This window comes from Oculina patagonica, unplaced genomic scaffold (assembly GCF_052425735.1).
Source record: "Oculina patagonica isolate OP01 unplaced genomic scaffold, crgOcupat unplaced246, whole genome shotgun sequence".
Classification (NCBI taxonomy): Eukaryota; Metazoa; Cnidaria; class Anthozoa; order Scleractinia; family Oculinidae; genus Oculina; species Oculina patagonica.
In genome coordinates, this window is record NW_027558087.1 from 867 (window position 1) to 13,519 (window position 12,653).

The 12,653-nt window shown below is 37.1% G+C and overlaps 2 protein-coding genes across 2 annotated transcripts; one reads left to right on the top strand and one right to left on the bottom strand.

Annotated features, from left to right (window-relative positions):
• Positions 1-714: 714 nt before the first annotated feature.
• On the bottom strand, positions 715-8,185 carry LOC144640309 (tonsoku-like protein; the record flags this gene model as incomplete). Its single annotated transcript, XM_078499484.1, has 9 exons — positions 8,028-8,185; positions 7,785-7,880; positions 6,734-6,897; positions 5,632-5,933; positions 5,330-5,501; positions 4,810-4,927; positions 3,824-3,969; positions 3,328-3,483; positions 715-840 (listed from the first exon to the last, which is right to left on the bottom strand). Coding segments are annotated over exons 1-9 (1,317 nt in total), but the record flags the coding sequence as incomplete, so codon positions are not given.
• A 116-nt stretch (positions 8,186-8,301) lies between these two features.
• LOC144640308 (ubiquitin-conjugating enzyme E2Q-like protein 1) lies at positions 8,302-10,956 on the top strand. The gene has a single exon (XM_078499483.1). The coding sequence runs from the start codon at positions 8,531-8,533 to the stop codon at positions 9,272-9,274; it is 744 nt and encodes a 247-aa protein (XP_078355609.1). The 5' UTR covers positions 8,302-8,530; the 3' UTR covers positions 9,275-10,956.
• Positions 10,957-12,653: the final 1,697 nt, after the last annotated feature.

Genomic DNA, 12,653 nt, shown 5'->3' on the forward strand with positions numbered 1-12,653 from the left:
TTGATAACGACCTTTGATAACTACGATTATAGCACAACTAAAGTAAAGCACACATTCTGATTGGTTAATTTAGCGTCTACTGTTTGCCCATGGGTGCACGCTGACGTATGCTTCAACCTGAGCGTGCGTGCTGATCTGTTGCGACATGGCACAAGAAAAAGCCACTACTTTATGAGTTTTTACTTGTTTTCTCGATTTTCCTGTGAATTTGAAAAGCTAAACATGAGAAAAACCATTTCTCCATAATGCTGAAAGACTTTGTGGTATAATGTAAGTTTGAAATAATTCAAAACTTTGTTTTGTTTGTTTTTTTCTTTTAGGTTTTCTTCAGCGCTTACGCGAGCACTTTACGCAATTGTTCAAATAAGCGCGTGCACTTTTACCTTGTGCTATAAAACAAATGGTAAACGTCACAGCGTGCACTATTGAGTTACAGATGCACTTGGGGGGTTTGCCAAGCACTCAAGAAGCTAGAGTCGCCCTCGGCTATCGCTTCGGGCGACTCTTACGCGTCTTTCGTGCTTAGCAACCTCCCGCGTGCATCTGTAACTCAATAGTGCACGCTGTGATGTTTACCATTTGTTAAATTAGATATCAATCTGTCTGTGGACATGGAAATAATAGACATTGAAGAAACTACACACTCACATAATTCAGTCTACTTTGTTGGGAATAAAACTTAAAAATTAATAATCAATTAAATCGTAATCCTACCACAGATTGTGACCTTCCAGACTGCTCTGCATATGCTAAAGCCTTGACGTAAGCATCTTTGATTTCTTCATAGTCATGCCCTGCTTTTTCATGTACATAAGCAATGTTACACCATGTGTCACACATCTGTAAACAAGGAAGAAGAACAATTGAAAGTTAAAAGGGTTTCTGGAAGTTTTACGCTTTGGTACTTCTGATAGCAGAAACACCATACAAAATTTCATGTGGAGAAATGGATTTATACTCTTTTTTATCAGACGTTTTTTTTTTTTTTAAAAAAAGAACTATTCAAAAGATACTGTAGACATAATATCAGGGGTACTTGCAAGCTTCACTCTGCCCAGAAGGACAGGTACCGTAAAATTCCGGTTATAAGCCCTCCCGGTTATAGGCCCATCAACTTGGAAACAAAAAAATACATCCGATTATAAGCCCCCCCTCTACCGGATGACAGTACTGAACATGGCTAAATGTTGCTTTATTGTGGGTTTTAAACTTAAAAACGTATTTCGATCAACACTCCCGTGGCTCTTTTCAAAACGTTTTTTTCATTCCGCTTATAAGCCCTCCCGGAAATAAGCCCCTCCGTTTATAAGCCCACCTAAAACCCCTTATGAAGTTGTATAAGCCCAGGGCTTATAACCGGAATTCTACGGTGTATCAAATTCAGAAAAGTCGATATTCTAAGCACTTTCCTAGCAAGATGTTGGATCTAGTTAGTTTGTTCCAAGCACAGGGTTCATTCACTTTTTCAGGCCAAAAATTCAAGTACCTTTAAAGGACTTTCCAGGAGTGAGGACCATTCAAGGAAATTTCAAGGACTTCTTTTACCCCAAATCAACAGTTGATGTGCTTGCTGAAGAACCAAAAAAATCGCTTATTATTTTTGGCGGTCTTCTCAATGTCGTGAAGCCTTTTGACGTTCAATAAAAAAATCAAGGACTTTCAAGGACCGAAAACCAATTTCAATGACTTTTAAGGCCTTGAATTTTTATTTTGAGATTCAAGGACTTTCAAGGACCTTCAAGGCGCCTGCGACCCCTGCAAGCAATTCCATGGAACGCCCCTCTGTGTGTGTGTGTGTGCAGGGCTGTCACTAATTTTTCAAGTAGGCGGGGAAATGAAAAATGTAGCCGGGGGACAAGATTTTTCTGTTTGAGGTTGTAGTTGAGGGCGGAGGGGGGGGGGTTAAAGTAGGGTTTAGGAAACAAAAAGTGTTCCTAATATAAATTTGTTTTTATGAATTTTTTACACCACGGTAACTTACTACTTTCTCTTTCTCTATGGCATTCGACAAGAATCTGACAATTTTTCGAAAGTTATCGTTTATTTTGAAATTTGGAGTGGCCTGACTTGTGACTAATGGCGTGACAACAAAGAGCAGTTGAGGAAGACTAGTTTAGTTCGTTTTTACCGAATGGTAATGAAAGTGTAGTGATCATTCTCGAAGTCACGTGTTTCCCTCACTCGACCACTCGCTCACTCCATTCTGATATTAAACCGCAATTAATTCATGCATTTAACAGTAAACGTGCTGACAGAAAGGTTCTTTAAAACGCCATTCAGCACATGTCAATCAAAAACAAATTATTCTACAACCTCGTTCCCAGGGTCTCTCTCTTTCAGGGAAAAAGGTTGAATTTTCACAAAACAGATCGAAAGAGGATCAGTTACACTTATCCTCTGGTGATAAAAGAGAATATAATTCGCCGTACGAAGCCTCAGAGCATACGCTATCATGACCCGTTCGCATTCAAAGGCAAATGAAGTGAGATTGTGATATTACTGATACATCTCGTGTCAAGTCATCCGTTTTTCATCTTTTTGAGTCCAACAGAAACGCACATCAAGTTCTCTCTAATTTTATTCGCTGCTCAAAATAACGCTATACGTGCTGACAGAAAAGTAAACATATTCACAAAACAAATTTACTTAATGCTAAAAAGGATCGAATCAAAGGTTACACTTAAATATTTTGCGGTGAAAAAATAGAATTCGTGCTACGAAACCTAAGAGCACGAACCATCAATGTCGCAACTTTCATGGAAAATAAAACATTCAAAGGCAAACAAAGTGAGATTGTGTAACATGTTTGGACGCTTATTTGAAAGAAAAAAAACTATCAATGACTCATTGGCGCAAGAAAACATTCAAAGGCAAATTAAGTGAGATTGTGACGTTATTGATAGCAGCTAAACGACATGCAGTTACGCTTGTATTATCAAAATTGTACGCTTGCAGTGTGACGTGTTTTAGTTCACACGACATCCACAGTACGTTTTTCTTCCGTGTCACGTCATCTCGTGTCACGTTAGTATTGAACGATAGTAATAAAGTGAGATTGCGTTACATTATTGGACGCTTATTTGGAAAAAAAATTGGACGGTCGGCACTTCATCGAATTGGAGAATTACCATGAGGTTGCTCGAAGAGCCTTTGATTAATACCCAAAACAATCCCCTATCTAAATCAAGATACCCAAAAAATACTTTCCAAATTTTCCAACCCCAAAAAGTCCCAGAATCGAAAATTTCAAACCCAAAAAAATCCTTCGATCATCCCCGTCATTAACAAGCCGGAGTACCCCCCTGGGGGTGAAAAACACAACTTTACCTCTTTGTAATTCCTTTCCTCCATTATTTCCAGTTCTTCCATGTAACAATTGATAGCATCAGCTGGGCACTTGAGATCAAAGTATGTTATTGCTAGAGACACATAGATGGGTGACAGCTCCTTGTGAGTTTTCCTTGCCACTTTGGCAAGTTCGAGCTGCAAAATGTAGATTTCATTGGTCAAGGTGAGAGTTAGAGACAATCAGTGTGTATGTATGTTACACAATAACATAAAATGGTAGTTGTAAGCCCTCCCACTTTAGCCCTCCTCCATATATCCTCACAGAACATTACACTTCAAAAAGAAGCAGGCAACAAAATTAATATCTTGCCGCTTATAAGCCCTCCCCAGGTATAAGTCCACCCTTCATTACAATCTCAGATAAGCTCTGGGCTGAAAAACCTCATTTTATACTGTACTCAAAGAACCTGTTCACAATCAACAGCAAATTGAAGTGAAACAAATAACAACAAGTGCTAGTGATGAATAGCAATACCTCCTTCTTGTAGCAGCCAAGAGCTTTTTGGTAAGCCTTTGCTTGGCAGTACAGGTCACCAAGGGTATCCAAAATTTTAATCTGTTCATCCAGAGAATAATCTGAGAGTTTTGCATGTTTTCTCTGAAATTTTATTCCTTTGATAGCTAAGAGAACAGAAGAAATGAATATATTTAAATTTAAATTACATTTGTATGCGAAATTCAATGTGAAACAAAATTAAAAAAAAAAAAAGAATAAATAACTACTCTGCCACATTGTCATCACCACTGACATTATTTTGTCTGTTGACAAGCCACTGAAGACCACATCCCATTAATTGAAAATGTTACAGCACAAATTTGCTAGCTTAATCTCTCTTTGCATGTTGAATTCTACCTCTGACATTAAACTCCCAAAATACTACAAAATAGTGTTCATACTCTTTTGAGGTTTAGAAATTCCAAAACTTTCCATGACCTTTTCCATGACTTCTCCAAGTTTTCCATGACCTAAATTTGACCATTTTCTTGGAAATCATCTTCATTTTGGGCATGTTTTTCCCATTTTTGTCACAAAATAAAATCTAATTTATTTTGTACAGTTTAATCAACATCATTTGCCATGACTTTCCATGGCCCCCAGGACTTTCCATGACTGAAAAAGGGAATTCTAAACTTCCATGACTGACCTGTATGTACCCTAAAATACATGTACTGACATGATTTGCATATAGCTCTACAGCGATTGATATAGTGTCTGTCTCTGATTAGCTGCTGCAAGGTTTTGAATTTTTATGCCCAAGTATCTCCCAATCAAATACACCACACATATCTGTTGAACTGTCTTTAGTACAGAATACTCAAGGTCAATTTACGGACTGACGTCTTTCGGGCTGGACAGGAATTGAATGTGCAAAGGAAAATGGGAGTTAAAAAATTTGTCTTTTTATTTGCCATGGAAAATTACAGACCATGAAAAACTGAGCTCTATCATGCTGGTGTTACCTGTGGCTAAACTTGACTTTAGTTCCTCCATATCATCTGATCTTTTTGCTTTATTAATAATATATGCTTTCTTTAAATTGCTTCGACCAGCTGAAAATTCTCCCAGTTTGAGGAAAACCTAAAAACAAAAGGAATCAAGATGCCCTTTATACCTTTTTTTCAAAAAGTGGAATAAAGATTACCTAACTGTCTCAATTTACCCCACACACATAAGTTGAGACAGAACAATTTTAGATTGTCCCATGTGACATGCTTAAGACATGACTTGTGGGATTTTTTGTAAACACATACCCGACTTTGTTGCATTAATGTAAAAGCAAGTTGTGGGTTAGATTCAGAAGAAACTTATTACCAAAAGGTTTATTGCAAAACCACGCAGGAAGGAAGAAACTTTTTGTAAGTTTCCAGACATCATTTATAGACCAGTATCTGGATTCTTATTCTGACTTGTGTTTACAACAATGTATATGATGTGACAATAATTATTTTCCTTCAAAAAACAGAAAATCTTCAGTTTTACCTTTCCCAACATAGCTAAAGCATCTGCTTCATCAAACTTCTTGTTTCCATGTCTAGCCACCTGTAAAGCCTGCTCAAAGCACCTCAAAGCATGTGCATCCTCATCAGATTTCATCCGAACACTCCCAATTGAAAACAGACAGAGGTATTCAGTGTCCTTTAACTTTTGTTCTCTGTGGAAAGAGGCCAGATTGAAAATCACTCGGCTGTTTTCAACTGGTGTTTACAATTTAGAGTGCAACTGGTAAAAATGATCTTTGAAAACAACCAGGGAATAATTGAATGAACAAACAAATCATTTACTTTGCAATGATCAAGGCCTTTTCCATAAAACTCTTTGCCCTAGAGGAATCCTTCTGGTTTTCATAAGTAAGACCAAGATTCAAATACAACCTTGACCTCATTTCCAACAATTCCTTCTCTGAAACAGTTTCCCGTAATTTGTCGCAGACAGCTAGACTCTTTAGGTAAGCTGTCTGTGACTCAAGCAAGCACTCCTCTACTTCATCACTGTTGGTGGCGTCATCGGAGTGGACAAACCATGTGCGACCAATGGTAGCTAAGGCCCTCTGTTCCTCAACAAGGTTCCCAGCTGATTGAGCGAGCTTTCAAAAAAAAAAAAAATGAGACATGTATAAGATGGAGTTTGTTGTGAATGTTGCATGGAATGCCTAAGTGAAAGTTATTTTAAACACGGCCAAGTGAGTTACAATGCATGTGGGGGATGGTGGAAATATACAATTAACATCAATCTACATTCAGGCTTAAAGTAATTGACCCCCATGCTGTAGTATCACCTTTTCTATAGCATAAAGTGGTTAGGAGTACTACCGCTCTGTTGGATAGAGCATTTTTCACTTCAGTGTCAAAAGTAATTCACTGTTTCTGCTTCATGCTTTGTGGCTCATGGTTTTGCATTACTACACTTAGTCACCAGTGCCATAAACAGGGTTCGTACACTTTTTCAGGCCAAAAATTCAAGGACTTTTCAAGGACTTTCCAGGACCCTTCTTGGAAATTTCAAGGACTTTTTTCATGAAATTTACCCCAAATCCACGATTTCCAGTCTGTTGTGCCGTTGATGTGCTTGCTGAAGAACTGAAAAAATCGCATATTTTGGCGGTCTTCTCATTGCCTCGAAGCCTTTTGACGTTCAATGAAAACCAATTTCAAGTACTTTCAAGGCCTTGAAATCGAACTCCTGAAATTCAAGGGTTTTCAAGAAGCGTACGAACCCTGCATAAAACAATGACTGAACAAGACAACATAGAACCTCAAAACACAATTTGGTGCAAGAAAACAATAGCAAAACAAAGAAAATTTCACAAGTTTTTAAACTGTGGTAATTAAACCACGAGTCCCAAGCCACATGAAAAGAACAATCTGCTCACAGTCTATCACATACCTCAAGATGCAAGTTTTGGTGAAATAGTGCTTCCTTGTACTTTTTCAGGGCACACAGGCATTCTCCTACTTTTCTGTGAGCAATGGCAGTTCCAATGGTGTCCTGGCCTGCTTCAGATAATTGTACTTCCCTATTGTGTTCTTTAACAGCTTTCTCATAATAACCTGAAGTAAGAAAGTTTAAAATCAATTTTTATAATTTGGTTAGTACTTGAAAATTTTATAACATGAACTTCCCACGTATTTATTAAACATAAGCTTGAATCGCAGTAACAATAACAACAGCTGGATTTTTAACCGCCAACCGGTTAGCTCAGTGGTAGAGCGCCTGACTGTCGTGCGGGAGGTCTCGGGTTCGACTCCCAGACCGGACCAACACTCAGGGTCTTAAAATAACTGAGGAGAATGTGCTGCCTTTGTAATTACATCTGCAAATGGTTAGACATTCTAGTCTTCTCGGATAAGGACGATAAACCGTAGGCCCCGTCTCCTGTTTCTTCAGTGTTATAATCAGCAGGGGACGTTAAAGAACCCACACACTCATCGCAAAGAGTAGGGCATGAAGTTCCTGGTGTTGTGGTCTGTTCTATTCCATGGGTTGGTGGGGTGAGATCATACACATCCATGGACGGATAGCGGCTGCCATAGGCGCCTTTTATGCTGATGTCCGATCTCATCCCTTAATTCTGTAAATTGTAAATAGTTACTGAAAAGCCCTGTGGGGAACTGACTATAAATGAATTGAATTGAATTGAAATTCTCTGCAATGCAAGCTTATTATAAATGTATTTAACATCTGTTCTGCAATTAATTGTTTGAAATACAAACTGGTTACCCCCTGCAAAAAATGATAAATAATAAAGTAAATCACTATCAGCCACCATCTAAAATAAGATATAAGAATAAAAAAGTTCTCACAAACAACATTATTATACTGGGATGACCACTGTTTAGACCTCAAGTAAACAAGTACAATATAACCAGTGGCATGTAAAAGGTTCTGAAGCTTAAATTATTATAATCAAGGATCCTCTATAATTTAATTTTCTTACCATATTGGAAAAGTAATTCTCCCACTGCATTACACAACTTGGCTTCTTCAGCTAGATCTCCTTTTTCCTGAGCTTTAATTTTTCTTTTATTAAGTTCTAAATCAAATCAAACAATGAATAATATGATTTCAAAATTAAGATCACTGTGTCAAGACTCAAGACTGGTTACACTTATACCTAAACTCAAATCAAACCAGTTTGAAGGCATTTTGACCTTAAAAGCAAACAAAAATGAAAACATACGCTTCAGCTCCCTTTGGAGGTTTGCTTCCATTTGCATAAACCAGCAGCGTTCATCCAAATTTCATCTTTTCGGGGAAAAGGTAAAACATGAACACAAACCAACTCAACCAACTCAACTTCTTCGAAAATGGCGGGTTCGCTCGTTTTTGGTCTGGTACCCAGTCTACGAACGGTTGCCTCGTTTTGGTTAAGAATTGGTTGATACCGCTGGCTTTCTTTGTGTGGGGGATAAAAAAAACCTCCCACAACTCATTGCGCTCCTCCGGAGATTTATTGTTGTTGACGAAAGAGACGGAGGAGCTCGATGGATGTTGTATGTGTCGTTTAGTTCATGTTTATTTTAATGTCGCAACAGGAATCAATTAGAATTTAGCTCGAGAGTGGCGTAAATTTCAAGACTGCTGCTTAACCTCTGAGACTGTTTTATTTCAAGCACGGATATAACCAATACGTGGTGTTCTTGTCGCCCTCTTCGAATTTTACTTTTTACGGACAATTCAAAGATGGCGTCCGTGTTTCGAAAACTGGTAAGACGCGAATCACGGAATGCGGACGGTACGGACAAGAATGGATGTAAGGCAAAAGGAGACACCGATCACAAGAACGAACGAAAGGATGGCGAGATAAGCAATCAAACTCAAGAGAGCAACGAAACAAGACACCTAAATGGTTATCCGGCGAAATCTCAAGGGACAAGTAATGGTGTGAAAGTCGGCGAAGGAGAAATGTCTTCTTCTCATGCTCAGAGGGTGCGAGCAAAACGTCTCATGAAGGAATTTCACGACGTTACCATGCGGTGTGATAATAAATTGTTTTCAGCAGAACTTGTCGACGATAACCTTTTCGAGTGGAACGTGAAATTATACAAAGTCGACACGGATAGTTTGCTATACAGAGACATGGTTGAAACCGGAACCAAGTTTATTCTTTTGAATATTACGTTTCCCGACAATTTTCCATTCGCACCTCCGTTCATGCGAGTTTCTGCGCCACGAATTGAAGGCGGGTTTGTTTTAGATGGCGGTGCGATCTGCATGGAACTTTTAACTCCCAAAGGATGGAGCAGTGCGTACACAGTAGAAGCGATAGTATTACAATTTTCGGCCGCTGTCGTGAAGGGTCAAGGACGAATCGACCGATCCACTAAAAAGGCATTTTCTAAGAAAGAGGCAGAATCAGCTTATAAACGATTAGTAAAGACTCATGAAAAATATGGTTGGGTTACGCCGCCGAAATCAGAAGGTTAGCCTTTGAAGAAACAATGAGGTCAATTTCATGTAGATACATACAATCAATTTCACTTGAAAAAGATTCTTGTTCACGTTCGTAAAATTTCTTTTGTTGCTGTTGGTTGGGTAGCAACATTTTACATTAGTGTTTGTGTTAAAGAAAAAATGTATAGAATACAATTGGCAATTGGAAAAGTTTTGTTTGGGATTTAGAATTTCTTGTTTTAATTTTGAAATATAAACACAGTAAACACTCACCATATGTTGGGAAATTGGATGGTGTGGACAGATTTGGTATTTAATTTGCCTCACCACAATTTCAATCTCGATTTTGTCGACTTTTACACAAAACTCTTATTTATCTCTCTGTGAATCTTTTTAGGGAATGAAATTGGGAAGATTTTGAATCAATTTTCTATAAGCAGTAAGTTATTGCCCTTCTAAAAGCACACCATTTCATGTGTGTTTAATGAAAAAAAAAATGTAAAAATTTATGCTTAGCTAAAATTGCCAGTGATTCAAGCAATTAGTGGCAAAAGCATTGTTAAAAGCATGTAGCGGTCAGTATGTAAATACAACATTTCCACATCTCACAAGCATTTCATTTCCTTGAGGTAGCGCTTTGTGTTATAGGATTAAATATTCAGACAAAACACCAGCTGATGTCAGAAGTGTCCTGCCTCCAGAGGAAATTGCTTTAGTAGATGATCAAATGCTTTAAAAACAACCTGATGTCAGATTACACATGTGAATCGACCAGCTATTAAAGTAATGGACTGCTTTGGCTTTAATTGTGGTTTGGGAAAGTTATCATAAACATTATATTGCCACCTGCGCTATACAATACTTATTGACTGCATCTTTTTTACATCCTGAAACAAAGCTGGTTCAATTCACATTAATGTCTTTGAAATCTACTATTGAAGGAAACAAACTGAAAGTAACATCATCCTTGGTTATAACAACGCGTTCACATTATAACATTAGAAGGGTGGCTTTTAGGCAGGATGCGTCAAAGGAGGTAATTACCTTGGTCTATTCTATGAAGTCAGTGCATAAATAGAGATCCAAGCCATTAGCACAGTTAATGGTTACGAATAAATTAACTGGTGGGTTTTTGTAATTTAAATTTCTTTTTTCTGTGAAAAGATCTTACAGCAATTCAATTTTAAATGATTTTCTGCTAAATAGGTTTTCATTTCCACTGAATTCTTTGTTAATATCAGTAAGGATAGTTTACAATCTTAAAAATGGTTATATATGTCTGACTATTTAACCAGTTACTGTAGTGGGTGTTTTGATGAAATGCCCAGTGTGAACTGTTAACACATTGTTAATAATTCAATATTAAAAATAACATTCAGAAATCCAGACGAAGAAATAAGCATGTTTGTCAGTTAATTAAGTAGCTTCTAGGCCTCTCTCATAACATTATTTATTGTTTTAGTATCGTAATCAATGTACAGTACAATTTTGCTGCTCAGAGTAGGTAAAAGAAATTAAGAGAAAAAAACCGGAAACTCCATTGAGTCAGACTGTATTTGTGTCCATTGCTCTATCAGTTTGTTTTTAAACAGTTCAGCAATTTGAATAATTGACAGAGGTTGCATTTTTTTAACAGACTCGGGTACCAAATGACACAATGCTAACATTGCTATTCATGTGACGCAACATGCTACCTAATTTTCTATCATCAAAACTTCAACTTCAAATATAATGACTCTGAAATCTCAGACAACATTTGCTTTACTGCTTGCCATGATTTTGCCTCACTAACGTATACTGCCTATTTTCGTGCTGAAAACTTGCCCGAAAAGGTTCCATTTTCAATATACTGTTAATTTGTGACAGGAAGCTAGTATTTTCTTCAATCATGTCCAGGGAGTTGGAATTTCAAAAGTTTCCTTGCTTGACCTTGAATTTTGACCTTGACCTTGTTACCAATTAAAATACAGTCGACCCCTATTTAATAAGTGGCCACCCCCTGTAAAGTGTATTGCCAGCGTATTACTGTCAACTTATTTAGCAATCACCACTATTAAGGTGGCTGAACACAGTTTCTGCACTCTTTGGGTTTGATGCTGACATGAGTCTAAGTGCACATGCTAGAAGGCGTATAGAGAAACAAAATTTAAATGCTGTACATGAACAGTTGTCAAAAATTTGTGATCAGGCTTTTTATTTTCTTACCAGAAAGCCACAGTTTATAACGAACCAGTCATTAGAATTTTAAGAAATTTTACAAGGTTGTACTTTAGAAAGCAAGAAAATTGCTGATAAATTTACAAAAAAAACTGAAATTCTAGGACATTATGTGAACATAAAGCAATGAAGATATAAAATTCCCTCTGTTAAAACTTTATTACTTCAAAGAAATGCCAGAATTTTTCTGACTTTGTTATACACAAATGATGAAAAACATCTGACTTAATTTCCTAAATGATTTATAATAAGCTGGGTTGCCATGGAAATGCAACATGGTTTTAAATTACAAAGGCAGTAGCTTTTCCTCTTTTCTTGTAACCTGCAGTTTTGAGCTTGTCAGCTGCAATGGTTTGGATGTGAAAGCAAAATGAATGATAGGTATTCCAAATATTGGAAAACTGTGTTCAGCCACCTTAATGGCTGTGGCCACCTTTCTGATGTCCTGATTAGGATTTGTATATTATTTTTAATTCTATAAAAGGCAACCAAAAATTTAATGCACATAGTTTGGCCATGTTTTTAAGGTGGCTTAATACAGTTTTGAGGGGGTAAGTGAGCCCAACTTTTAACTCTTTTTAAAAATATTCAGGAATGTTCTTTCTTTCTCTTATAACTGTTTCTAAGCATATAGCCATCATATGCGACATTTGACCAATAAAAATGCTAATAAACAATCAATAAAGTGCTTAGGAGGGGACTGGGCATAATGAATGGGCATAAAAATCTGTAAGACAGATTTTTTGCAAAAAATAGGAAAATGTGATATTTTGCCCCTTTAAAAATAGCTCAAATTCTGTCTTGCAGATTTTTATTTTATTTTGCATGAATGTTTAATCAAAGCCAATTTGTAATTTCTGAAATTTTGAGGTGGGGTCATACGGGTAGATTTTGAGAAAAACGCTGTTAAAACAACTAATGCCCAATCCCCTGCTAAGCACTCGGCCATTTATTTTGGCTCTTAATTGATTGTTTATTAGCATTTTTATTTTTCAAATGTCGCATATGATGGCTATATGCTTTAAAAAACAGTAATACGAGAAAGAAAGAACATTCCTGAATATTTTTAAAAAGAGTTAAAAGTTGGCCCTCGAAACTGTATTAAGCCACCTTAACAACCTTATGACAGATTAGAGGCTGGAATTGGAAGTGACAACTGATAAAAACATTCAAACACACCTTTACTATTGTCTTT

Coding starts and splice junctions, on each gene's coding strand:
- LOC144640308 (XM_078499483.1), top strand. CDS start 8,531: ATGGCGTCCGTGTTTCGAAAACTGGTAAGACGCGAATCACGGAATGCG.